The sequence below is a fragment of the Madurella fahalii genome, assembly GCF_045866475.1.
Source record: "Madurella fahalii IFM 68171 DNA, scaffold_3, whole genome shotgun sequence".
Classification (NCBI taxonomy): Eukaryota; Fungi; Ascomycota; class Sordariomycetes; order Sordariales; genus Madurella; species Madurella fahalii.
Window position 1 is genome coordinate 2,457,953 of NW_027263973.1, and position 24,759 is coordinate 2,482,711.

The 24,759-nt window shown below is 55.8% G+C and overlaps 8 protein-coding genes across 8 annotated transcripts; 5 read left to right on the plus strand and 3 right to left on the minus strand.

Moving 5' to 3' along the window:
• Positions 1 to 246: 246 nt before the first annotated feature.
• On the plus strand, positions 247 to 1,954 carry MFIFM68171_06188 (Sterigmatocystin biosynthesis P450 monooxygenase-like protein; the record flags this gene model as incomplete). The annotated part of the gene is made up of 3 exons (XM_071061608.1): positions 247 to 575; positions 632 to 1,761; positions 1,812 to 1,954. 3 exons carry the CDS (start codon positions 247 to 249, stop codon positions 1,952 to 1,954), a joined length of 1,602 nt encoding a protein of 533 aa, XP_070917709.1.
• Positions 1,955 to 4,059: 2,105 nt separating this feature from the next.
• Positions 4,060 to 5,902, plus strand: GIT2 (glycerophosphoinositol permease; the record flags this gene model as incomplete). The annotated part of the gene is made up of 6 exons (XM_071061609.1): positions 4,060 to 4,209; positions 4,318 to 4,448; positions 4,523 to 4,661; positions 4,721 to 4,846; positions 4,895 to 5,152; positions 5,210 to 5,902. The coding sequence occupies 6 exons, from the start codon at positions 4,060 to 4,062 to the stop codon at positions 5,900 to 5,902; spliced, it is 1,497 nt and encodes a 498-aa protein (XP_070917710.1).
• Positions 5,903 to 6,437: 535 nt separating this feature from the next.
• Positions 6,438 to 7,992, minus strand: MFIFM68171_06190 (Chalcone synthase; the record flags this gene model as incomplete). Its single annotated transcript, XM_071061610.1, has 2 exons — positions 6,438 to 7,800; positions 7,862 to 7,992. The coding sequence occupies 2 exons, from the start codon at positions 7,990 to 7,992 to the stop codon at positions 6,438 to 6,440; spliced, it is 1,494 nt and encodes a 497-aa protein (XP_070917711.1).
• Positions 7,993 to 9,383: 1,391 nt separating this feature from the next.
• PEX11 (Peroxisomal membrane protein PMP27) lies at positions 9,384 to 10,162 on the minus strand (the record flags this gene model as incomplete). Its single annotated transcript, XM_071061611.1, has 2 exons — positions 9,384 to 9,546; positions 9,621 to 10,162. The coding sequence occupies 2 exons, from the start codon at positions 10,160 to 10,162 to the stop codon at positions 9,384 to 9,386; spliced, it is 705 nt and encodes a 234-aa protein (XP_070917712.1).
• A 478-nt stretch (positions 10,163 to 10,640) lies between these two features.
• On the minus strand, positions 10,641 to 11,822 carry MFIFM68171_06192 (Nitronate monooxygenase domain-containing protein; the record flags this gene model as incomplete). Its single annotated transcript, XM_071061612.1, has 4 exons — positions 10,641 to 11,184; positions 11,240 to 11,619; positions 11,678 to 11,703; positions 11,780 to 11,822. 4 exons carry the CDS (start codon positions 11,820 to 11,822, stop codon positions 10,641 to 10,643), a joined length of 993 nt encoding a protein of 330 aa, XP_070917713.1.
• A 4,419-nt stretch (positions 11,823 to 16,241) lies between these two features.
• MFIFM68171_06193 (DRBM domain-containing protein) lies at positions 16,242 to 16,696 on the plus strand (the record flags this gene model as incomplete). Its single annotated transcript, XM_071061613.1, has 3 exons — positions 16,242 to 16,275; positions 16,389 to 16,448; positions 16,524 to 16,696. 3 exons carry the CDS (start codon positions 16,242 to 16,244, stop codon positions 16,694 to 16,696), a joined length of 267 nt encoding a protein of 88 aa, XP_070917714.1.
• Positions 16,697 to 19,196: 2,500 nt separating this feature from the next.
• On the plus strand, positions 19,197 to 20,121 carry MFIFM68171_06194 (37S ribosomal protein S7, mitochondrial; the record flags this gene model as incomplete). The annotated part of the gene is made up of 2 exons (XM_071061614.1): positions 19,197 to 19,613; positions 19,675 to 20,121. 2 exons carry the CDS (start codon positions 19,197 to 19,199, stop codon positions 20,119 to 20,121), a joined length of 864 nt encoding a protein of 287 aa, XP_070917715.1.
• A 1,269-nt stretch (positions 20,122 to 21,390) lies between these two features.
• On the plus strand, positions 21,391 to 23,698 carry MFIFM68171_06195 (UspA domain-containing protein; the record flags this gene model as incomplete). The annotated part of the gene is made up of 3 exons (XM_071061615.1): positions 21,391 to 22,519; positions 22,588 to 23,458; positions 23,524 to 23,698. The coding sequence occupies 3 exons, from the start codon at positions 21,391 to 21,393 to the stop codon at positions 23,696 to 23,698; spliced, it is 2,175 nt and encodes a 724-aa protein (XP_070917716.1).
• Between the last annotated feature and the right edge of the window lie 1,061 nt (positions 23,699 to 24,759).

The following is a 24,759-nucleotide window of genomic DNA, read 5'->3' on the forward strand; positions in this document are numbered from 1 at the left end:
CCGTTTTCTTCTGCGGCGATTTTATATGTTAGGAAGGAAATATTTGGGGCTTCTGCGTGTGGCTACAGATTGGTTGACGCCGCTGACTGCAAAAACCGATTCTAACCATATAGGGCACTAGTCAACGCACTGGCGAGTTCTTCAGCCACCGCAAAATGCAACGCCTAGGCTGCAATCTGACAACTCTGACTCACCCCGTCACGTCGGACTGGACTTTCTCTTGACGGAGTTGCACGGGACAAGGATATGGCCTCTAACAACGCTTGGGCGGGCGTCGTGGCCACTGCGATAGTTGTGCTTCTCACGTACCGATACATAATCCATCCCGCGCTCTTCTCGCCTCTCGGCCAAATCCCCAATGCTCATTGGTCTGCGCCATTCTCCCGCCTTTGGATTCTCGGCGTCCGCTTCGCCCATCGAGAGAATAGAACGCTGCACGCGGCCCATTGCCGACTAGGCCCAGTCATCCGAGTCGGTCCCTGTGAGCTGAGCATCAATGACATCGACAACGTCCGCATCGTGTACCAAGGCGGCTTCGAGAAGCCGACCTGGTACTCTGTCTTTGATAACTATGGGTATGACAAGAGGCTCTACAGGTATTGCTTCGACGCTTGCTCACAATCGCCGAAAGCGTCCCTTGCATGTTCTCGTCCCGCCCCGCGGCTGAGCATTCGGCGCGAAAGCGATTGATCTCGCACGTGTATTCCAAGTCCTACATCCAGTCGAGCCAGGCGGCTTCAGCTCAGGCCCGTGCCATCCTCTATGACAGGTTCTTACCGATTCTTGACGAGTCGCTTGCCGAGACGCAAATTCCACACGGGATTGACATGTACTCTGTCTTCATGGGAGCCACCATGGATTTCATCGCGTCCTACATCTTTGGGCTCGGTAAGGGTACCGATTTTCTCAGCAACAAGGCGTACCGAGAGCATTTCCTCGAGTTGTACAAGGCCCGCAACGACTATGGGTTCTATGATCAGGAATTGCCCAGGCTCACCAAGTTCTGCCGGAAAATCGGTGTTCCCCTGTGTCCCAAGTGGGTGGACGCTGCGAACAGTGAGCTCGGCGAGTGGTGCCAGCATTTGTGTGACAGAATGGCGGAACCTGTTTCTGACGGGCGTCAACCCCCTGCGGGCTCTGTGGACGAACCGATTGTCTGGAATTCTCTGGTTGGTGGCTTGCGAAACGAGGAAGTAAAGAATGGGCGGGCCTCGGTGCTGTATCGCACAGCATTGTCTAAATTCAAGCCATCTGTCGCTTCTGAGCTCTTGGATCATATTTTAGCTGGCCAGGAAACGGCTGGGTTGACCCTGACGTATCTAAGCTGGCGTCTGTCACAGTCATCAGAACTTCAGAGGGAGCTCCGAGCTGAGCTCCTCAGTCTCTCACCGAATATGCAGCTACGCAATGACGGCATGACAGCAATGCCGAATCTCAAGCAACTGGACAGTCTGCCGCTACTTCACGCCGTAATCACAGAAACACTTCGTCTCCATGCTCCAATACCCGGCCCGCAACCACGCGAAACGCCCGGGCCGGGCTGCCAGATTGGACCTTACACCGTCCCAGGAGGCGTCAGGGTAGCAGCCCTAGCGTACACTCTGCACCGGAACGAAGCTGTCTTCCCGGAGCCTGAAAAGTGGGATCATACACGATGGCTTCCGGAAGCTGACGAAGACGGCAGGGTGAAAAAGAACAGGCAATTTTGGGCCTTCAGTTCTGGAGGCAGAATGTGTATCGGGTCCAACTTTGCAATGCACGGTGCGGGCGCTCCCATCGATCTTTGGATTTAACTAACATCGGGTCTGCAGAGATGAAACTTATCGTTGCGGCCACTTACTCAAACTACACAAGCTACATTGTCGACGATGATGGCATGGCAAATCAGTCAGATGGGTACACCGGACGACCGGAGAATGAGCGCTTGTATCTACGGTTTGAGAAGGCCTGGTAGGATAATGCTGAGGACAAGCTTGATCGATCGGAAGGTCCCGAATTGGAAGCATGGGAATCTTTTCGAACTTGGCCGTCGTTCGAAGACAACCCATCAAGATGTAACGTAGCAAAGGCGATTCTACTTCTTAGGGCAGTGAGGATTTACATGATCATTGGCCTGGCGCAGGGGAATGCCACCAGGCCTAAGGGAGAATAGTTGTTTACTTCGAGGCCGGGCCGAGTCATATAACAGTACGGAGTAATGTGCACCATCCTCACGGTTTTAGTACTGCCATTATATCTTAGGCATGCTAGCAATTGACAGAGGCTGACAGCATTAACATAACTCAACCCTTAGCTTCAACATCACAGCATTCAAAGCAGTGTCATGAAGAGCCAAAGCCTAACCGCATCTGATGGGCCTGTAATAACCGCCTGCAAATCACCATTCTAATATGAACTACACACAGGTCATCAAGATGTTGCCAGTGAGGCCCCTGCAGACAGCGGACAGCATCAAACTGCCTTGAAGGATGTTGTTATACTCGTAGCTCAGCCCGCAGCCTCTTTCGATGAGCACGTCACCCGGATAGTCTGATCACCGAACTCGTAACAAAATGCACACAAACGAGGGGAGAGAAGAGAGAGAGGGGAAGGGATAGGGTGAAGGACAGAAATCATGTATAGAGGGGAAAGCGAAGAGATGAAACAAGAAGAAACGAATAAAAATAGGGGTTGAGTTCTACAGAACGTGTAGTATAGTTAGATCCTTCTGATGGTTCGAAGAGATGCTCTCTTCAAGTTTATCGTTATCGAGGAGGAAAAACAAAACAAAACAAAACAAAACAAAACAAAACAAAACAAAACAAAGTAGTGTCTACCATAGCCCGGCTATATAGCTGGCTAAAGCTGCTTGTTTACATCGTAGCAGGCTTCGAAATCTAGAACTACCGAGTTCAGTACAGTAGCTTGCTGTAGTAGACGGTACATATAATGCTTCTTTGCATAGCTGTCTTTTATCAGAGACTTTCAATGACAAGCTGCCCTTAGTTGCTTACTGTAGATCTGAGCATTCAATACGGCCAATGTCTGCGGTGATCCAGTTTACTTGCACATGTGTGTTTGCCAGCCATCGCTTCGGAATAGAGAGGGACACCTGACAGGCCCCTTTACGGGCCACGAGGCAGGGCTACGGGATTAAGCTGGTCAACATCATTAGAAAACACACCGCACTGAATGGGCTTGAAAGACTGATGAAACACTCGGCATGCCGCCGAGCGCTACGCACAACGTTGTCTAACGGAGAGCGTTCCCTGGTCCAGGTGCGCTGTGTTGCCTCCAGGCCAATCGTAGCACAGCCTTGACTTCCCCACACAGCGCCAAGCCGCCGAGAAACCCCCAAAAGCTTGTTCACATTTACCGAGGGCTCCCGCTCGTGCACCTTCAACGTCCCTTGCCATTCACCTGGGCCGGGCCCGGCTTTGGACCGCTGCCATGCGCTTGTGCAAGAGAAGATGAGCGATCCGGCGTGAGATAAGTAATAGCGGACGGCGATGGCGTTAACATTGACCGGGTAATTAAATAAAGTGAGTTGTATTAGAAGTGTAGCGTCATTGAAGGAGTCCTGAAAACGCAGGAGCACACCACGGCGGATTTGAGCTGGTGAATCTTTTCCTTGATGGCATCCGGAAAATGTACGGAGAAAGCTGGTCCTCTGAATCCGCGTTACTTCGCTCTGCGAGAACCAGTAGCTTCCATTAGCATGCACCACTAAGGACCGTCGTCGTGCGGCCAAAGTGGGTTGGGTGCTCATTAAGGTGCTTCGGACGATGCGGAGATAATCAGTCGCCCCGATGCGAAACAAGGACGGAGGAAAGAGGAAGTCGGTCTGGTGACCTCGCACCCATCGCCCTCTAAGCTTCACTCCTCCGCACCGTTCCTTCCTCCAACTCATCAAGGGCCACTGGCAGCTTGCGCTAAGCCAACCCCCGCTTCCATACAGGTTGGATCTGTCTTCATTTGACTTCTGACCATTTTCTTCGTCTCCCAAATTCCTCTCCTCGGATCTCGCGCACCCTCTACCTAACTTTCTCAGCTGATCGAAGTAACAAGCGAGTCGCAAGGATGGATTTACCTCACCATCAAAATCGGGGGCTCAAACTTGCGGCCCTGGAGATTGAGCACCAGGAGGTGCAGCGAAAGTCGCTCTGGATGTCGCTCCTCCCTGTTATCGCCTGTGGCGCGGGGTTGTTCTCAGATGGATATATCAACAATGTACGTGTCATGCCCCGGTCACATCGATCTGCTGGATTTCTTCATATATCCACCCATGTATGAACGGCTTGCTGAAAACGTGGGTTACTCGCCCCGCTTGACAACTAGGTCATCGGATCGGTCGTTACCATCCTAGCAATTCAGTACGGCGATCTGTGGAGTTCCTCGAATGCGAAGCACTTCCTGGGAGATATCGCCTTTGCGGGCACGGTTGTCGGACAGCTTGTCTTTGGATACCTGTACGTGTTGAGAGTGATTAGTGGACTCGTTCGCTATCGGGGTTACTAAACTGTCTGGTGGTCTCCCTCAACAGGTCGGACAAGTGGTCACGCACTAACTCCCTGGTACTCTCGACTATCATCCTGGTCGTATTCACTGCCCTCACGGCCGGCTCGTACTACCATGGCGACGCTATCGGCATGTTCAATATCCTGACTGCCTGGCGGTTTTTTGTACGTTGGCGCCTTTCGTATCGTCGGGAGTTCTCCGATGTCTGACGGTTTCGTGTTAGGTTGGAATTGGGATCGGAGGCGAATATCCTGCTGGAAGTGTGGGATGCGCAGAGTCCACGAATGAACTCAAGTCCGGGACGCGAAATATGTGGTTTATCATCTTCACAAACACCATGATTGATTGGGTGAGTATTTCACACTACTTTGCAAGAAACCTGACTAAGTCGAGGAAGGGCTTTGTGTTTGGCGCATTCGTCCCGTACGTTGTCGCGGCAGCCTGCAGGAACCAACATTATGATACGATATGGCGTACCAGCCTAGGTATCGGTGTCATCTTCCCCACCGTCTTGTTGGTTCTGCGTGTCTTCTTGAAGGAGCCCGAGGAATTCCAAAAGCACTCAATGAAGTATGCCAAGATACCGTATCGGCTGGTTCTCCGCTTCTACGGCTTCCGCCTTATGGTAGTCAGCTTGGTCTGGTTTATCTATGATGTGAGTTTCTTTTCGGCCCACTCTAGGCCAAACCATGATCATGTCTCACAGCCCTAGTTCTCGGCATATTCGTTCGGCATCTATTCCTCCACCATCCTTGCCAACATATTCGACACCGCCGAGGCCCCGCTCACCACAGTTTTCGGCTGGAATACCGTCATCAACTTGTTCTACATACCCGGCACCATGCTCGGCGCGCCAGTCTCTGACTGGGTCGGGCCCCGGTACGCCTTGGCCGGCGGCGTCACGCTGCAAGCCATCGTGGGCTTCATCATGGCAGCCAACTACGGCAAGCTTGCCCAACCACACATGGTGGGCGCCTTTGCCGTCGTGTACGGTATCTTTCAGTCGCTTGCCGAGGCAGGGCCGGGCAACAATATCGGCCTTATCGCAGCCAAGACGTGTGCCACCGGCGTGCGTGGTCAGTATTATGGTATTGCGGCAGCGATCGGCAAGCTTGGGGCCTTTGTCGGGACGCTGGTGTTCCCCTACATTATTGCAGCGGCCGGTGATTCCGAGACGCTGTCGGCGCAATACCCTTTTTACGTTTCGAGCAGCTTATGCATCCTCAGCGCGGTCATCGTCTTAATCGGTCTGCCGCACATCGGGCAAGATTCAATCGTCGTTGAGAATGAGAGGTTCCGGAAATATCTCGAGAAGAACGGGTACGATACCCGACAGCTTGGACTCAAGAAGGGGGTGACCCTGGACTCTCTAGATTCCGGAAGTTCCGATGTTAAGGCGGCCTGATGGGGAATTGTGCGAGGATGCCCTAAGTGGGTACCATGGACCCCCACCCAGTCTGGTGGTTGGTATTATTGTTGTTCTCTGCGTTCCTCTTTGTGGTCAAAAGGACCTAGGTGCGATGTCTCTTCGCTATGTGCGCCAGCGCATGTTCCGCCTCATGAGCGACTCTACTATTACACGGCTGTTTGGTCAGCAGGGAATAGCGATGTGTATCTAGGATGGAAACTGGGGATGAGATAGCGGCCTATTTCGTTTTCGTGGAAGCCGCATTCCTTTAGGTTTCTTGCTTCGATTCCCGAGCGAGAAGAATGCACAGAGTTTGACAAGACTTACTCTCTTATGACTCGCGCAGCCGGCTGCACCAAGCATCGTCCTAGCAGTCCTCAATCGTCATTTCATCTGATGTCCCAGTCAAGACTCTTGAGATAATGCGGTCGTCAGATGTTGGGAGGAACCCCGGTATGAAAAGTCTAAGGTCTACTAAACCGTAGCAACATCTCATCGTACATCTCGCTTTACATTCCAGGTCTCGTAGCGCTCAATCCAGCTCGATTCCTTCCAGGGCCTCACTTATAAATGCCTCGTCCTCCCCGCCCTGCCTACTACCACCCCTCCCTACCCCGCTGTCTGACGAGTCACCGTCTCTCCTCGTTCTCTGCTCGACTTCCCCGTCCTTCTCGGCAACCTCATCGGGCCCCTCGCTCTCACCATCCTCGCTTCCCGCACTCGCCTCGCTCTCCGTCTCGGGCGGCGTCTCCATCCCCAATCTCCCCGCGGCACGCGTACCGCCACCACCACCGGGCACGGCAAGACCAAGATTCCTCCGCAGCAAGCACATCTCGACCGTGATGCCCGGGCCGAATGCGCACCCCACGACGTGCTCCTTCAAGTTGGCGCTGCCGCCGCCGGGCGCCAGCGCGTCCATGTCCTTGTGGCGCAGGCGGTCGAGCACGCTGAAGATGGTGGCCGAGCTGCTGTTGCCGTGGTTGATGTACGTGTCGTAGCTGGCGCGCATGTGCTCGGGCGAGATGCCGAGGGCGCGCTCGGCGTTGGTGAGGATGGTGGCGCCGCCCGGGTGCATGGCCCAGTCAAAGTCGGAGGGCTGTGGTTGGTGCTGTGATTGTCGTTCCTGTTGTTTTCCTAGCGTGGCGATGGTGGTAGTGGGGGCACAGGCGAGGAGGGCGGCGAAGGAGGGCTGGAGGATGGACTGCGTGAGCTGCGGGATGCGCGGGGACAGGACGACCTTCCACCCCGCCGGGTCGACGTCGAAGCCGAGGTCGGACTCGGTCGAGGGGATTGTCTGGTGCGTCCAGGTGAGAAGGGAGTAGATGGGGGGTGGGAGGGGGTGCGCGGGAGACATCGGGATGTCGTTGGAAAGGAGAACGGCGCTGGCGCAATCACTGAAGAGGGTTGCGCCGATGCGGGTTTCTTGGAGGTCGTGGATGCTCTCGAGTTCGCTGCGTACCAGGGTGGTGCTGATCTCGAGGGCCACGACCAGGATGCGTGCCGGCTTCCGTTGCATCGTGTGGCCCAAGCAGAGGTTCGCTGCTGTGCGGAGGGCGGCGAGCCCGCCGCTGCAGCCTACCCCGTGGAGGAGCACCTTCTCGACGGTGTGGTTCAGGCAGAGCTCTCGCGCGACGAAGTGGTCGTAGCCTGGGTTGGCCGAGTCGGTGCAGGTTGTTGATACCATGTGCGTCACCTGCGCGGCGTCCACATGCGCCTCGGCGAGGGCTTTCCGTGCCGCGCTGACGGCCAGCGGGACACCGGCTGACATGAACATCTTGTGGAGGTCGGCGATGGTCGGCGGGGCAGGCTGGTTCACCAGGGGGTGGTCCGGCGTGCCTATCGAGGAGCGCTGGTCGATGCCGGTGTACCGGTTGATCGAGAGCACTTTCCGCATTCTGGTAGAGGGGTGTGTTAGTGACCTCTCAGTTCACTCCGGCCTCAAAGGGGAATGCTCACGCAGGAGAGTCTGGGTAGTAAAGCTTGCTCAGCGTGTCCAGCGCATCCGGCTTGAGGCTGTGGGGAGGGTACTGCGTGCCGAGGCCCAAGATGGAGAGGCCCAGCTCTTCAGATTCGGCTTGCGCAGCCATTCCTACCAGGAGGAGGTGCTGTGATAGCTCAATTGATAGCTTCGGAGGATTATAGGGTCGGTATTGGCTGTGTCCGTTGGAATTGGAACGGAAGCTTTGAGCGGCCGGCACCAACCGATAGCTGATTAGCTCTGCAGATGATGGCGTCACTGTCCGAGACCAATTGGGCAACCGTGGATATTCTAGTGGCCGCTTTCGACGTTTTCGGTCAGCACGTCAAGAAAGGGAAGGGCTTAGCCGAATTTGGGGCCAATATGTAGAGCAGACGTCGATGGCTGGGGTGAACAGATGGATATGCCAGGCACAGGCACGCGACGAGCGCACTTATTAAGTATACACGGATCATAGCGTTCCCTTGGAATTCAGCATCTGAAACTCGGCGACAAACAGCCCGGCTGTCGCATCGAGATCTCGGATAGGAAAGGTGCTAAGTGAAACACCCTGGACGCAACCCCGGCTCGAGCAGGAACAAGCCCCAAGTATGCGGCCGACCGATGCGAGGTAGTTCTGGTGCGCGTCATCCATCTTATTTCCCGTTCTTGGCCCCATCATCGACATCATCCACGGAGGAGACACCGCCGTTGCTGGATTGCGACTCTCTACCTGCGTTACGTGCACATTTTCCAACATTGTCCTCGGCCGTTGCCGTCTTATGCAGGGCTCCTGCACAGGACAATCTTAGAAAACGCGAGCTGCAGACCGCAGCAGTGCGTTAGAGCAAACAGGAGGGGCAGGAGAATAGGGCGACGTCACAAACCTACGAGCTTGGCCTAGGCGCTAGACAAAACGTCCTTGCATCTGATGACAGGGTTACCCTCCACTCTACTGTAGTAGTACAGTACAGTGATGTCGGGTGGTGATAGGGCAGGGATCCAAGGGCTTATGATTGGTCGTTCACTCTGCCGGAGACGGCGGGAGAGCCGAAATTCTGAACAGCGGACAGGGATGCGAAAGGTTCCGGGCTGCTGGGCCGCTGAAGGAGACCTGGGGGAACCAGTGTTCATCCAGGGCTTACTCACGACCTAGGGGCTGTGTTTTTGGGCTTGCGAGAGTCCGATGGATCCGGCTTAAACAACACCAACGGCCATGTTGCGCTTCGGGCCTGTTTGGGGAGGCAAACGGATATCGGATAAGAAATTCCAAGATACTCCCCCGACTGAATTACCCAGTACCCAACCTGAACGACGTAATTAACTATGATGATACAGGCGCAACCAGAGTAGCAAGAGGATGAGGTATCAAAAACGTTTGCCATCCACTGCCGTCCGTAGCGCAACCCATCCGACCAAAAACCCGCAACCATTTTGTGAGCTGATCTAGCTACATGCCGCACCCCCGATACTACCCCTTGAGATCCATTTAGCAGACTATCCTCTTCCCCCTTACTGCCCTTATGCCGTCTTCTTCCACTGCAGGTACACGCCAATCAAACTGCTCAATGTACCAGCAAGGCCGACAAAGCCATCGTCAAAGGCGACCCAGTTCAGGGCCGACAGCGGCACCGTCAGATCGCAAAGGTCCGAGGTCAGCTGGAGCCGGCTGGCTGTCCGCTCCCTGGTGACAAAACAGTCAGTAGCCGTCGTGCGCATTTCACCTTCTTGGGGAGAAGACGGGACAAAGGGACTCACATCGCAATCCTCTTGCTCTCAAGCACACCCTCGCCCTCTTTGCGGTCGACCCTCGCCTCGCGCTGCTGGAGCTGGTACAGGGTGTATAGCTGCGCAACGACGCTGCACGCCAGGCCGGCGGCCCAGAAGCGGTAGGCCTCCTGTTGGAAGCGCTTGGCCGAGGGGCTCTTGCGGATGCCCGTCGCGTCGAGCAGGGTAGCGAGGTCCATGGTGAGGTAGCCCGCGTAGCCGAGCTGGCGGCCCACGGCGGCGTAGCGCAGGACCGGGTCCATCGTCTTGGCGTCGGCGGCGACGGCAGCCGCCTTGAAGTGCTCGACGTTCTTGCCTGCGCGCAGTACCTTGCGCACGAGGCCAAATTGCTTCTTCACAGTCTCCCACGGCTGGATTGACGCCTGCGGCCGGTTCGTCCGCAGCAGGTACCACGCGTAGAAGCGCGCAAAGTACTGCAGCGTGCGCAGCAGCTTGTCGCGCCCGACCGTCGTCGCCACATACTTGAGGTAGTGCGACACGGCGGGGTGGTAGATGACTGCGTCGGCGACCATTTTCGGCTTCTCGTTTATTCCTCCTTTGTATCTTCGTTTCGTTCCGTTCGAAAGTAGGCTCGGATTCAATTCGCGGCGTGGCAAAGACGCGCGGAACCGCGAGGGATTAAATCGAAGCAGATAAACTATGGTTGCTTCACGATTCGGGGTCGGGAGGGAGCGGAATCCACAAAGGGATGGATGGCCTGCCACATGCCGAGGTAGCGTCCGACGCGGGCGCATTGAGCCGCTGCAAACTGCGACCCGACTGCGAATGCTAGCGGGAGCAGAGCGGGGCTTGTTTCGGCTGATGAGAGAAAGGGGGCCGAGCCATGGAAGGGTTAGGGTTTACTGTGGCTTGTGAATGGTCGCCCGTGACATCAGCCCCTCAGGAACTGATTCGGGTCACTGACGGCAAATTACTCATAAATCGCAGTGATAACGCCCCAAAGTAAACTGTCGCATAATGTATGCCAGCACAATAAGCATCTATAACTGTCTATAGCTTGGGCGAAGAAGCGAACAGGCCGGTCCTCTCCTTCAGCGTCTCCTCAGCCTCCTTCTCGATCCTCGCAATAAGGTCCTTGCAAGTCGGGATATCGTGGATCAGACCAATCACTTGCCCAGCGGTCCAGACGCCGTATTCGGGATCACCTTTGATGAACACCTCACGCCCGCGTTTGCCGCTGACGTAGGGCGCGACCTCAGCGAACTCGCCGGTCTTGCTCTCGCACTCGACCTTGAGCGCCTGCTCCGTGACCTTGTTACGGTACAGACGAGTCGTGTTACGCCAGCGCCGTAGTAGAAGCGCTGTGTCGGTCTCCTGGGCCTTGACGATCTCCTCCTTGATCTTGTGGTGGATCGGACTTTCAACCGTACACATGAACCGCGTGCCCATGTTGATGCCGCATGCGCCGAGGCACAGTGCCGCGGCCAACCCCTGACCGTCGGCGAAGCCGCCCGAGGCGATGAAGGGCACCTTGAGCGTCTGCCGGGCCCGGCTGAGGAGGATGAAGTTTGTGATGTCTGACTCGCCGACGTGGCTAGATACAACGTGTAAGCGTTCTGAGTCTCATCTGTCATGTGCGCACGACCTACCCAGCACACTCGAAACCGTCGATGCTCAAGAAGTCCACGCCAAGCTTCACGGCAGACTGAGCATGTCGGATGGTGGTGCACTTGTGAAGGACGATGCACCCAGCTTTCTTGAGCTTGGCAATGACGGGTCCTGGGGAGTTGCCGGCTGTCTCGACAATCTTGACGCCCTCGTCAATGACAACCTGGGCGTAGGCGTCATAGTCCGGAGGCACAAGCGCGGGCAACAGGGTGATGTTGACACCGAACGGCTTGCTCGTCATCTTCGTGCACCTGCGAATCTCTTGGCGGAGCCCCTCCGGCTCGGGCCAGATGAGCGCCGTAATAATACCCAGGCCGCCCGCATTGGATACGGCACTCGCCATCTCGGCGGTGCCAACATGCTGTTTCCGGTGTTAGCTGCGCTTGCTTATTCCTACTGATGAGCGTGATCTAACTTGCCTGCATACCACCCTGTACAACAGGCACTTTATATCATGAAATATCAATATCCATCTAACTGCTTAATCTGTCCATACCGACCTGCTCGGGGGGCATACATACCAGCGATGCCGAGGCGGCGGGTGAGTTCTGTGTTGAAGGGCATCTCTCTACCGGGGCGCACGCGGGCGGCGCACGGTTAAAACGAAGGCTATGAAGTGTTCAGAGAGCGAATCAGAGATCCGGCTTGAGTGTAGATCCGCGGGCAGATACAGCGAGGGATAAATCGGACAAAGGAACGGAAGCCGGAGGTGCTTTCATAAAAGCGGTCGTCCGGTGGCCAGTCGGGCGACAACTGCCCCCCCGCGACAGGGCGCCGCGCGATAGCTGGGCAGGTGAGCCGAGGTAAGTCCAGGGAGCCGGACAAGACCGAGATCACAAGGGCCAATACCAGGGTTGAGACATTGGCGGTGTTTTACTGTAAATACGAGCCTGTTTAGTCATTCATCCACATATTTCCGGCAGAATATGCAAAACACTGAAATCTGAATTACAATGTACTCTTGTTGCATCTTGCTTGTCTGAGACAGCCGACAGCCAGCTGGCAGGCATTTGAAACAGGCCAGGGACGCCTGTCCGACAGGCATCAGCCGACAACAAGCAACTCCATTGAAAGGTACCCATGTTGGTAGAGAGAACCGCATGATTAGTGCCGCTGAACAAGACGATGCTGTTATAGAGCGCTCAATAACGACGGAAAATTTTTCGGGCCGTTCTTAAGTCTTAAGGAACAGAGGCCACTGCTGTCGATTCCATGTTACACTACAACTGGGCTGCCACCCCAGCCTCAACTTTGTCCAATCCACAGACGTTCCCTGAGGCCCAATGTCACCCATGGTAAAGTCCATGCCACTCCGGCAAACTCCCTTGATCCTTGAGTATAACGCGTCCACCAATAGTAGGCCTCTTCTCATCCAGTTCCGGCCCGTGGCATTCTTGATGACCAGAGCAGATAATTGCGGCTGCCCGAGGCTAACACCTAGTCTTTGCCCAACCTCTGATGGCGGCTTCAACTAGTCTCTAAGCGGCATGTCGCAAGAGGAAGAGACACCGCGGCTGGCCAACGCATGGAAGCCCAACAACGGATCTAACCACTCATCCATGCCAACTATCATGTCCGAAACAGCTACCTGAGGGCCACGATACACGGTTCAGCGCCTCTTATTCCGTCATCAGCCCGCACCGCGTTCACTAACGATGCCAGCCTCACTTGACCTGGTGGCGCGGCAGTGGAGGCCGATGACGGCATACCGGCACTCCCGATGTTTAAATAACTCGTTGCCTTCCGTCTCCAGCATGTGTCGTTATCTGACGCCGTTGTTCGTCAAATTCTCCCATCTCACACTTCGTTCGTCTCCGTGAGGCCTACCGTGGCCATATTACGCGGACGGGTGCTTGCGGCCCGGCCAATTTCGAACGGCAGCCAACGGGTCACGGCAGATGTCACGACTGTCCAAAACATTGCTCACTGCCGCCCGTGTTGCATCGGTGTTCGCCAGTTTCCGAAACTGCTCAGCGTTTACCCTCTGCATCTTCGGCATCTGTACCCTACCGGAGCCGCACAGTTTCCACCCTAATCAGAGCTCTATGCGCACTGCCCCGTGGCACAAACAGACCGAAGAATGCACGCCTATTGGTGACGAGTATTTGTCACGTACTTAGTGGCAAGAAGCCGCTCAAGCGCCGGTTCGTGTCTATCTCTCACCTCTATCATCCTGTCTGACCGGCTCGAGCCGACTTGGTAATGCATTTACGATATCAGCTTTGTCCCTCACCGTCTCGATACTTTCTATCTAATGCGGCCCGGTCTGCGGAACCGATGCGGAGGAGCCGCGTGTCACTCGACGGAATCCTGCATGATGCTGTTCGACCACCGCGCACTAGGACTTGGCCGAGAAAGCTGCTGAGGGTGATATGCGGTGTTCAATATCATTCTCATCGGTTTGGTATGGCGCTGGCTGGCCTCCGAAGAATGCGCAAGCGGACCTGGGCAGCCCACTGTGGCCAGACTTCCCTTTGGACGATCGACTCGACGTGACCGGCCACCGAGTAACAACGAAAGGTAGATATCTACCTGGAATACGTGCGGGAGCCGCAGCAGACCAAGTGGCATCAGAGACATGATGCCAACTGGCTGACAAATTCGGCTGGCAAGCCTCTCAAGGCCTTCTTCCACCTTCGCTGACATCTCAACTGTCGGATTCCAACCACGTGACGCACAACCCTGTTCGACGCAGAGGGCCGAACAACATATTGCCCCATGCTACAGGCCGTTTTCTTATTTCGCACCGTCCAGGCTCCGGCATGCCGCTCAAGGGAACCTACACGCAACGATAAGCTCGATCTTCCCAGGAACTTGGCGCCGCCGGTTTGCAACCTACCGATTCGTCATGGCCTCACAAAGATCCGTTTTCCAGAGGCTCTGGGGGTGGTACTGCGTAACATCCGGATGCTTTCGACCGTCAACCCTGGAGCCGAACCCACTGGACGCTCCGGCTGGCCGGTAACGAAGGGCCGGCGTTCATTTGTTCTCAGTACCTTGCGTGCGGTGGTCGATCACTCCGGGCGGTAGATGGTTCCAGAAGGGGCACATTTTGCGCCGGATCGCTTGTCCACACGGCGCTTCTGACACGCTGTTGGTCTGGTGAATGCTGTCATTATACGGAAGGAGACGTACGGTGCCCGACCACACGCCATGCCCTTTTGGAGCAATTGGTGGTCATCAGAACGCCGTGATCAACAAGAAACGGACTACCAAGGTTAAGTTGTCGCGGGCGGCACTGCTGGCAATCTGGTGCACCGAGGAGAGAAGTCCAGAGGTTTGCCAGGGGCGGCACGCCCTTGGAGAGGATTGTGCAACGTTTGTCGCCCAATTGTGACCAGGCAACGCGGACAGAGCAAATACCATCCGCTGCTGCCCGATTCGCTGTTATCAATCACGGTGAACAGGTTTCACACCCCACTGAGGGGCTCTTGCAGCCTTCCAGACACTTTCGGCAGGGCTTGGCCGCTCTCGATTTAGGCTACGGCCCGTATGACTGTTGACAACTCAGTCCAAGGTTCGGGGTCCTTGGCACCCGAACTACACGGCATTTCTGCCCAGCCCGCAACGAAAGGTATCCATTCAACAATTGTCATGCAGCAGCGCTGGGTTGCTGCTCCATGACAAAGGCGAAAGCTAGCGACACTTCACCTTTCGTCCCTGGCGGTTCCTTGGCCCTAGCCCCTTTCAGGTAGTTCGTTGCCCAAGTGGGCCGACAGCTCAGCACCCCCAGTGGGCACCAAGACTCGTCCTTGCTCACAAACCGCGGCCTTGTCACATTGCTTTTTTTTTTTTGTGCATTTCCATCTGCCGTTCTCCTTCCTTCTTCATCTGATGGGACACGACGGCACCTGGACCTCGCCAATGGCTGCCATGGTGCTCGGCGCCGCGCTACTGTGCGTCCACGCTGTGTTCGTGCCATTGCTGGCATCCGCCGTTCAGGTGTGCGCCTCGGGGGATGCCGTGTATTCCTCGTTCCCAGTCGCGTCTGCTGCAGCAACCGAAGGTCTTGACTAGTGTCATGGTTCGCTCGAGACCCAGCGGATCCGGGCTCGAGTGGCACCGTGGTCGTTGCAGACCGGTGACTTGGCGCACGGCAGCGGCAGAGGTACAAAAAGCAATGTTGAAAACGAAAAGAGAGGGAAGAAGAAAACCAAAGAAACCTTTCCCATCCACCGCCTTCCAGCATAACGGAAACGCAGCCGGCCAATGCGTGCTCAGACACGCTGCTCTACCCACACCGAGTGGCTATCACACCAGTCTAACCGCTGATAACTGGCCCTGCCCTTTCTGCTCAACCTCGCCCAAGGAGGGTAGCGGGAGAGTAAAAGAGCCTCTTGCCTCATCCGGTTGCCCGTCCATCCTTCTGTGCCTGTCCACGATGCACTGTCCCGTCCTTTGCTGATGAGTCTTGCTGCACCTTTGCGAACAAACAAGCCGTCTCGGAATTAGCAAGACAAGATACGGCACAGACCACACAGACAAGGGACATGCGTCTTAATTAAGCACACCTCTACTCTTCGAATCCCTTGCGGCCACATCACTCCGTCTGTTTCTCCTGCCTCATTGCCCGTCACCAGGCCAGTTGGCTGGAGCCTGAGTGGCACCATTGCGGACGGTGCCGAAGCTATAAAGACGATCCCAGGAACAACATCACCGCCTGTGACTTCTCTCCTACTCTTTTATTTCATCAACCCTCGCTCTCCCATAAGTCCATCCAGCCCAAGAGGCATAGGCCTTCTGCAGATCTTCTCGCAAGTGTGACCACCCATCCACACCGTTCTTTGCTCGAAACAAAACTCCACACCGTTTCTCTCGATCCCTCTCTGCTTAGCGGTGACGAATCACCAACTTCCCGGGAAACTTTAAATTCTCGTTTCTGTTCAAGAACCCGGCACTCCCGGACAAACTACACACACGAACACACAGACACACAGACACACGCACGCACGCACGCACGCGCCCCACGCACACACATCCACAATGGGTTATAAGACCTGGCAAAGCAAACTCGAGGGTAGGACATGATTTGATTCCACTGGCCCGTTCCAGAGTGCAACACAGTCTCGCTATTGTCTTCGACATATTTACAGATTAACTAACCATTCATTCACTTCTGCGTTTGAACAGATGCCTGCCGGGTCCGTGATATTCCGTCACCTGTGTTCCAGATCATGTCGGATCGGCGAGGTGAGTCTCGTGCACTCCCACTATCACCGTTTCCCCCCTCGGAAGCTGACTGACACCCCCCGCCCCTAAATTCAGGCGGACGCACCGCTTGGTCTAGCTCAGTAACCGTCCTCGGGCAGCCTCACCGCGCCCGGTTCTGGTATGATGGCAAGAACCTCCAGAATGCCAAGGACGATGCCGCCGAAGTGGCGTACAACTGGCTCGTCGCGCCCAGCTCGCCGGCTACTAGCAGGAGCAGTGGATGGTGACGACCATCTGGGTGGGATGAGTAGGGAGGTGGCGCGGTGAGCCGGAAGAGGATGAGAGGGGGGGAGAGGAAAGGGGAGAGCGGAGATGGATGGGCTCGCTCGCTTCTTCCAGAGGGGATCGAAAATGGCCGTGTTTTGGTTGGCTTGTTGGCTTGAATCTTTTCCCTGGATGGGAAAGTTTGAGCCAAAGCTGATGACATGTGTGCTGTTTTTCGGTCTTGTCTTGGGGCTGCAGCGGCCTGTCTCTCAATCTTCCCTCATCTCTTCCTCCTCTTTTTGCTTCAGGCTCTCTGACTCGGCTTCTCTTTTCTCTCTCAACTGCCGGGATCAACAACCGCCAGCAGTCGACTTCCCACTTATGTCGACACAATCTTCTTCAGCATCGATTCCACAGTTTTGGCTTCGTTGATTTTTACACCCTCCCCCCTTTCAATCTACACTACCCTTCTAATGTACGATGCTAGCATGTTTTCTTCTCTTTTTACTCATTTCTTAGGCGAGGCACCTCTTTCTCTCTCACACACAAGCACTGGAGTTTGACGGACATTGGCCATGCCACACGGCGAAATCGGATCAAGTAGTTTTCGGACGGCGGTTTCCCCAAACGGATTCATCAGCGACGGAGGAAGTTTCATTACCATGTGTGGTTTTTTGTCTGTTGGGTTGTTTTGGTTTCTCGTCATGTCAATTGGCAGTGTTGGCTTTTCTCGCTCTTTTTTTTTTTTTCTCCCTTCGCCCTAATGCTTTTGCGTATGTTGTTCTGGTTTGTTTGCTGTGGGCCGCGTGGGCTGGGCGGGGCTGGGCTGGGTGGATGGACTGGCTGATACCCCAATTCCGAATTGGCTTCTCGAGAAAGGGAGGGATCATCGGGCTGCGTTTCTCAAATTTTTTTTAACCCCTACTGGACGGGCAAACAAAGGCAAGGCTGATATCAATCAATCGCGACGGTGGCAGGCAGTTTTGTATGGTGGCTGGAACTATTTGGTTTGGAGGGACGTTTATTTCCATCGTTCCAAAGTCCCCTGATGGGAACTTGGAATTGAGGGAGGGAATCTCCGCGGCTCCGTGGCTGTCTTGTTACCTCTTTGGATGCCGCGGCACACTCTTGTTCAATTGTGCTGTGCTGGACCGGGCGGCGGATGCTTTCGGGAAAAGCGGTCTGCCTGATCCGCCGTCCGGTGAAGCGTCCCCCGGTCGTACAGACGGGACAAGGGCGGAACGGCAGGGAGGCAGCAGGCGAATGCCATGGGGCTTCAGGGACAGGAAAAAGTTTTCTCGTGATGTTCATGGTTAAATTGGGGAAGGGCTGGCTGGATTGGTTTAAATTGGATGGGCTGTCTCGAACATTTACTCGTTTGTTGTTACGGTTGTTGGGATTGCTGGGAAAGATACGCTCGATGACGGGCATATTTCCCGACTCCTCGTACCCCTTTTGCCGCCCATTTTTTGAAGGAATTTATTTTATTGATTTCATGATCATGACAGATTGGAAAAAAGCAATGCAGCTCTAAATCTATAGGATGGTGATCCCCTTGACTGGAAAGTTCCGGCGAGATTGTGTTAGACAAAAATCCGGGGTTCATCGGTCGATCAGATAAAACCAGGACCGGCTTGGCCTGGAGTAATGATAACCACAAATTACCACACCGCTCGGTGAAAACTCGTTGAGGAATTGTTCCCCGCCTGGGAAATACGGCGGCAGTTGTCGCTCGGCCCGAGCTTCAGAGGGCGACCAGGATATGGTAGGTTGACTCAGTGTCCACGTAGACACAATTCAACCGTGAAGCAGCAAAGCAGCAGCATCATGTGTTCCCGTGACTGGCGCCACCCATTGTGTTGGCAGTCGGGAAGCAGCATAGGGGGAATGGACGGAGGGGGGTTGTTTTCATGCACGGCAATGCGTGGACAGCTAACAAGCGAGCTTGGCTTGGGCAACTACCGGACTGCGTGAACCAGTGGATGAATAACTTGTCTGAAGGCGGTCAGCATTCGCTTCGTTTCACGTGCACTTTTTATGCAGCTGAGAATCGGCTGGCCAGCCTTGCTCTCAGCAGGTTCCATCCTCTCGAGGTCTGGAAGCGGTGTGTGGGGTTGGGGTTCTGGGCCGTTGCGTGAGCAAGTGGGGTTTGTGCAGTTCGCAGCGGAGTCCCGGGGCCGAGTGCCGAGATGCAGTATCTGTGTGATTACCTAGGCGTCACAGAGATCAGGCATGAATTCCGTTCCCCAGTCCGGAGTGACGCGTCGAATTGACTTCCGAACGGAACGGGATGGGTCTACGGTGTCGATATCTTCCCGGGCCGGCATGGTCGAATTGGGATCCCGGAGAACGGCAGTGAGCCCGTGCCAATTAAGTAGGACAGGGGATGTGTAGAGCACAGACGCTTTTGTGAGCCCGGCTAAACCCCGGGTTGACTGGCAATTTTTCGAGAAATGCTCGACGAGTAAAGCGACCGCGACATTGTTCCTGGGCGTGTATTGCCGATCTCACCACACAGTAACGATGCCTCCGCGGTTGAACGTCTGGTCGGCGTGCAGAGCCCTTTCTATACGGACCCGGGCAGCTGCCCAATGGCCGCAGCCCGGGCCGGCAGCTCTTGCACGAGGGTTGGCCGACATGCCGACATCGCGGTTACCCGAGAGCAACATGCCCCCGCCGCCGCCGCCGCCGCCGCCATCTATGCCTCCCAAGCGCGAACCTCTTGCCCCGACTAGCAGCGAGAATGAAGTCGCCCTGAGCCAACTACAGATGATCGAATATGGCCTGAGCCCCCTTGATGCCTCGACAGAAGGCCACAAGTACGGGCTGCCAGAAATGCCACTACCAGCGCAGAAGAATGCGAAACACCGGTACGACGATATCGTTATGCAGGTCACAAAACTCCTCATGAAGGACGGGAAACTGGCTAAAGCGCAGAGGGTGAGGACAGAAGCTGCCAGTATGTTATTCGAGTAGAGGTTGTTCTGACGGAGGGTTGTAGGACATGGCGATGATACTCAACTACCTGCGGACATCACCCGCCCCAAAGTTAGACCCGTCGAAGCCCCTCCTCCCGGGCGCGCCTCCGCCGTCGCACCTCCCACTTGACCCCGTCCTCTACCTCGGTCTCGCTATCGATTCGGTTGCGCCGTTGATCAAGATGCGAGGCTTCAAAGGTCTGGCTGGTAGCGGCAAGTCCCTTGAAGTGCCCATGCCCCTGAGAGTCCGGCAGAGGAGGAGAATCGCGTTCAGCTGGATTCTGGATGTCGTGAACAAGAAGAAGTCCAAGGGGAGTGGTCGGGCCATGTTCCCGCACCGCGTGGCTGAGGAGATCGTGGCCGTGGTGGAGGGCCGTTCGCCCGTCTGGGATAAGCGCATGCAAATTCACAAGGCTGGTACGAGTAATCGTGCCAACTTGGCCAACCCTTCCATCAAGGGTATGATCTAAGTGCGAGGGGATATTGGGTGTGATGGCTCTGGAAGAGTAGGAGTCGGCCTAAGGATCCTCTACGAATATCGAGGCCTACGGATGCGTGGCGAAGGTTTGGGCGATGCCCTGTACATTACTTGTATGGATAAATATTCAACGTCCTACCCGCGATTCTGGGGTGCTGGCTTTTCAGGTTGTGGTTGGTGGTCGGGTGCTTTATGTACTCAACTTGCGCAGTGAAATGTCTGCTTCCAACGATTACATCCTGGAATTTTAAGCAGGTGCTGGAAGAACGATAGCGCTAAAACCAGGCACATGAATCTGACTGCTCCAGGTCCCCGGTCCGGTCCAGGCCGGGCCAGCCGGAAGACGCAAGGCACGGGTTGCATTTGCCGTTCAGCCCCCCGTCCACCAGTGGCGTCCGGGCACTTCCGCTGGTGCGGATGCGCGTCACACCTTTGGGACCTCGTCTAAATCAGCCATGTCTGCGGAGGTACGTCCAGCACCTGGATCAAACCAAGAAGTAAAATCTGGCTTGTCTCCTGAGCCTGTCTTAGTGCCTTGCCTCGATTGTTATCTCCGTCTCATTCCCTTCCCTAGCCACAACATGTATTAGTGGGCTTGATATGTAGTTAGATAGGACCGGTCTATGCGCAGAGTTCATATCGAGTTCGCATCCTGGGGCAGTGACCCACCGGGCTCTCTCCACCCCCGCACGTCATCCACTGCGAAGGGGCTGTTCAGATTGATGAAGGTTGAAAAAGCCTGTGTCCCCTTAACCCCGCCGATTCAGGTGCCGTTTGCTTGAGTTTTCTGCTTATCCGATAGCTGCAGCCAAAGCTCTGCATATCTCCGACGGAGCTATATATTACGCAGTTAATCGGCACGCAGATTAAGCACGTTTCTTACGGCCCCTTGCCGCTTGTTCGCCAGCTCTTGGCCTTGCCAACTGTGCTTGGCAGAACGGAACCCCGTCTTGCGCCTCCTCAGACTCGTCTTGGCAGCACCTTCGGACGGAGAAGCAAAAACAGCTGCCCCGCCATGATCTGAGGTTCGACAAAGAGTGAACTCGCCCTACACCAAAACACAATGCTATTTCAGCGATTCGCGTTCATTCGGAATCCGCCTCGTATCCTGCCTCGTTGACGACCGTCGGGCGGTGCAACAGCGAGCTACCGCCTAGTCATCCGATCCCCGCGGCGACCTTGCCGCTCTACTTGGTTGCGCTGCACACACATTCACAGCTAGCAACACCGTCACCGGAGCAGATCGCTGAAGCTGCCCGCCATGGCCCGGCATCAAGCGATGTCGATGGAGGCGATGCTCGATGAAGAGAGAAGAGAGGTGCTTGCGCTTTTAGAGGGGACTTCGAATCAGCGACCCAGACCGCCCAGCTCGCTGGACGCCCGCTCCCCGTCCCCATACACAACACCCCGCTCCCCGGTGCGCAGCATGTTAGATATTGGTGATGCCCCTTCGTCCCCTCTACTTCGCTCCCCAGTCTCCCCCATGAATCTTAGTACTAAGACTACCTCCCCGCAATTAGCCCCTGTGAGGAGCATGCTCGATGTTGACAGCCCCACGCCACCGCCAGTCCGGAGCATGCTGGACATTGACACCCCACCCCCACCCGGAGCAAAGCAGGTGCTGAGTACGCCGTCGTCACCGACTGACCCGAGCTCTCGCGCCAATTCTACCAGTCATACTCATCCCAGGAGCATGTCGGATGCTGCCATCAGGCCAGTCGACTTTGGACCCCGCTCGAACACGGCTAGGCATGATCCGACCTCGGAGTACCAGTTCGCTGGAATCATCACGAACAACGCGGGCCAAGCCCTCCCGAAACGGGTCACGCAAGGCGGCAAACGCGCCAGTGCCATGGCCGAAGTAATGAGAGGAAACGATGTAGCAGGCCTGGTTCTTCCCGGCGACAGGGGCCGCCATCACTCCTCGGCCGGACCGTCCATGCGTCTTTCGAACAAATCAAAGTCACCGCATAATCGCCTGGGCATGCGGTCTCACTCCCCTCGCTCCTCGATGATAGGCCGTCCTTTGAGTCCCGCCGGCCAAACAATGCTGGGCGACAATCAGAACGTTGATTACAACAATGCCTACAGACGTCTATCGGATGCCGCTCTCGCACGCTCCGGGGGGAGCCTGTCGGAACTGGGACGGCGGAAGAGATCAAACGATGCGGCCAGAAACGGGAGGTTAGCTAAGGACTACCTGGGCCCGGACGGCGAGCTGCTGGCCGAGGATAGCAGCGACGACAATGGGGGGAGCTCGTCTGACGAGGAGAACGAGCGCGGGAGGAAGACTGCTCGGAGCTTTGACAATCTCAAGTCGCCCGACGGGCCCGAGTCTTCAGGGTCGCAGAAGAAGGTGCGCAGCCTGCTGGCAGCGGCTGAGGAAGAACGTAAGTGATCGATTAGGCGGGGCTGTTCACGGCGCAAAAGGGGTGGGATTGCTGACCGTACCGAGCAGGCGTCCAAGTAGCCGCGCAGCAGCCTACATACCAATACAGGTCGTTGCTCGATGAGCCGGAAATCACAGTGACGGCGCCGTCTGGCGAGCGGGTGAAGCACAGCAAACCCGTCATACACCCAGCCACGAGCTTTGATCTCCCTCCGAGGACCGGCTCGCGCACGCCCATAGACTCGGACACAGAGGCGGACATTACCGACATCAAGCGAGCACAGAAGCTATCTTTTTCCATGACGCAAATCATGGACACGCCCGAGTCTCACCGCACAATCCAGATCATCACCCGCGGCGAGTACGCCAAGCTCGTCCAAGACGCCGAAGAAGAGCACCGGCCTCCGCGCAAGTACCTAGTAGCGACAGACCTTAGCGACGAGTCGACACACGCGCTTGAATGGGCCATTGGCACCGTCCTGCGAGACGGCGACACGCTTCTGGCCATCTACTGCGTCGACGAGGAGACGGGCATTGTGGCGGGGGACAGCAACGCGGCGGTGCCCGACGAGCCCAAGGCGATGAAGGAGCAGGCGGCGGCCATCAATGCCGTGACGGCCAGCAAGACGCCCGTCACGCCAAGCGGCACCAACCTACCGCTCCACACGCGCTCCACGCCGCTATCCCAGGCGTCCGAGGCGAGCATCTCGCCCGCGCCGTCGAGCAGGGAGCGCAGCAAAGCGGAGGAGGAGCGGTACCGCGCGGTGCAGGAGATCAGCGAGCGCGTAACCAAGCTCCTGCGCAAGACGAGGCTGCAGGTGAGGGTCATTGTCGAGGTGTTGCATTGCAAGAACCCCAAGCACTTGATTACCGAGGTGATTGACCTGGTGAATCCCACTTTGGTCATCTTGGGGAGCAGGGGGCGGAGCGCGCTCAAGGGGTATGTACTCTCTCATTCCTTTTGTTCCCATTTTTAGACAGTAACTGACGTATATTGTACGCCAGTGTCATATTGGGCTCGTTTTCCAACTACTTGGTCACCAAGAGCTCGGTGCCCGTCATGGTGGCTAGGAAGCGCCTGAGGAAGCAAGGCAAGTATAAGCGGGTGCCGTCTACGCACCAGGTCAATAATATCCATAACCCGGCGGCTCGGAGCTTGGCAAACGCAAAGATTGATTAGAGGTTGGGAGCACAAAGGAGGTTTTGGGGAAGACGCTTCTAATAGGGAAGGACCCCTCATGAAGTTGATTCGGCCTCCCATTCTTTCATTTCTTGGGTCATTGGGTTTTAGTGGCAATTGTTATCTCGCCAGGTGTGTGTTGCTACACATGGCGGCTGTCGTTTTACAATGGATGGTTTCGGCGATATTGTATAAAACACCTGGGAACAGACTCTCGCTCTCGCTCTCGCTCTCGCTCTCGTTATCATCAGGCCACTCTAATGAGACTTATGACAACCGACGACTCGACTGCCGCATGGTAATTGTGATCTAGTCCTTGTCCCATACCTGTCTGGGTATGAGGTCTGAACCGGGGTTTGATGACGGCGTGGAGGGAGTCAAGTGTGTCCGAAGATAGTAGCCATCCACCGCCGATTCGTCTTCAGCAAGTCTTACATTCTCTATTGTAGTGCTTACCTATCCCTAGTCTGCTCGGATGGCACTCACGATCTGCATGCGAGAATCTTCAGGCACTTCCCATCACGATGGCCCTACATGCAGTATAATTACACTACGCCTTGATAGTGGATACGCAACATCGAGTGGACGGGCCAGATGCGGGGCGTTGAACATTTGCCCCACCAAAAACAAGAAAGGTCCCTTGCGTCCGCTGGAAGGGGTTGTCACTTATTATTCTGCTTCTTTCAGATGGTGGGAAGAGACAGCTTGACGTTCGGTCCGTGTCACACCACGGCCAAAGCCGCATCTGCCCGGGGTTTGCTCGCCAAATCAGGTAACCTGGAGTCAAGACGTACTACGTAGGTGGGCCCGGCATTACCTCGAGTTGGACGAGCGGGACGAGGATGTCGCCCCTCCCTTGACAAGGGACTGTGCGGGGGTGGTTAGTTGGTTGTCAGCGAATGCCGTGCGGCGGGACTGCATGGGCGGGGGAAGCTTCCCCAGCCTCTCGTTTTTGGGGGGGCCCCGGTCGTATCCAATCCAATGGTGGGACGGACCGGTGGGGGGATGGAAGCAAATGCGATGCGATGCGGCCTGAGGATCTGAGGCAGAAACAACGACGA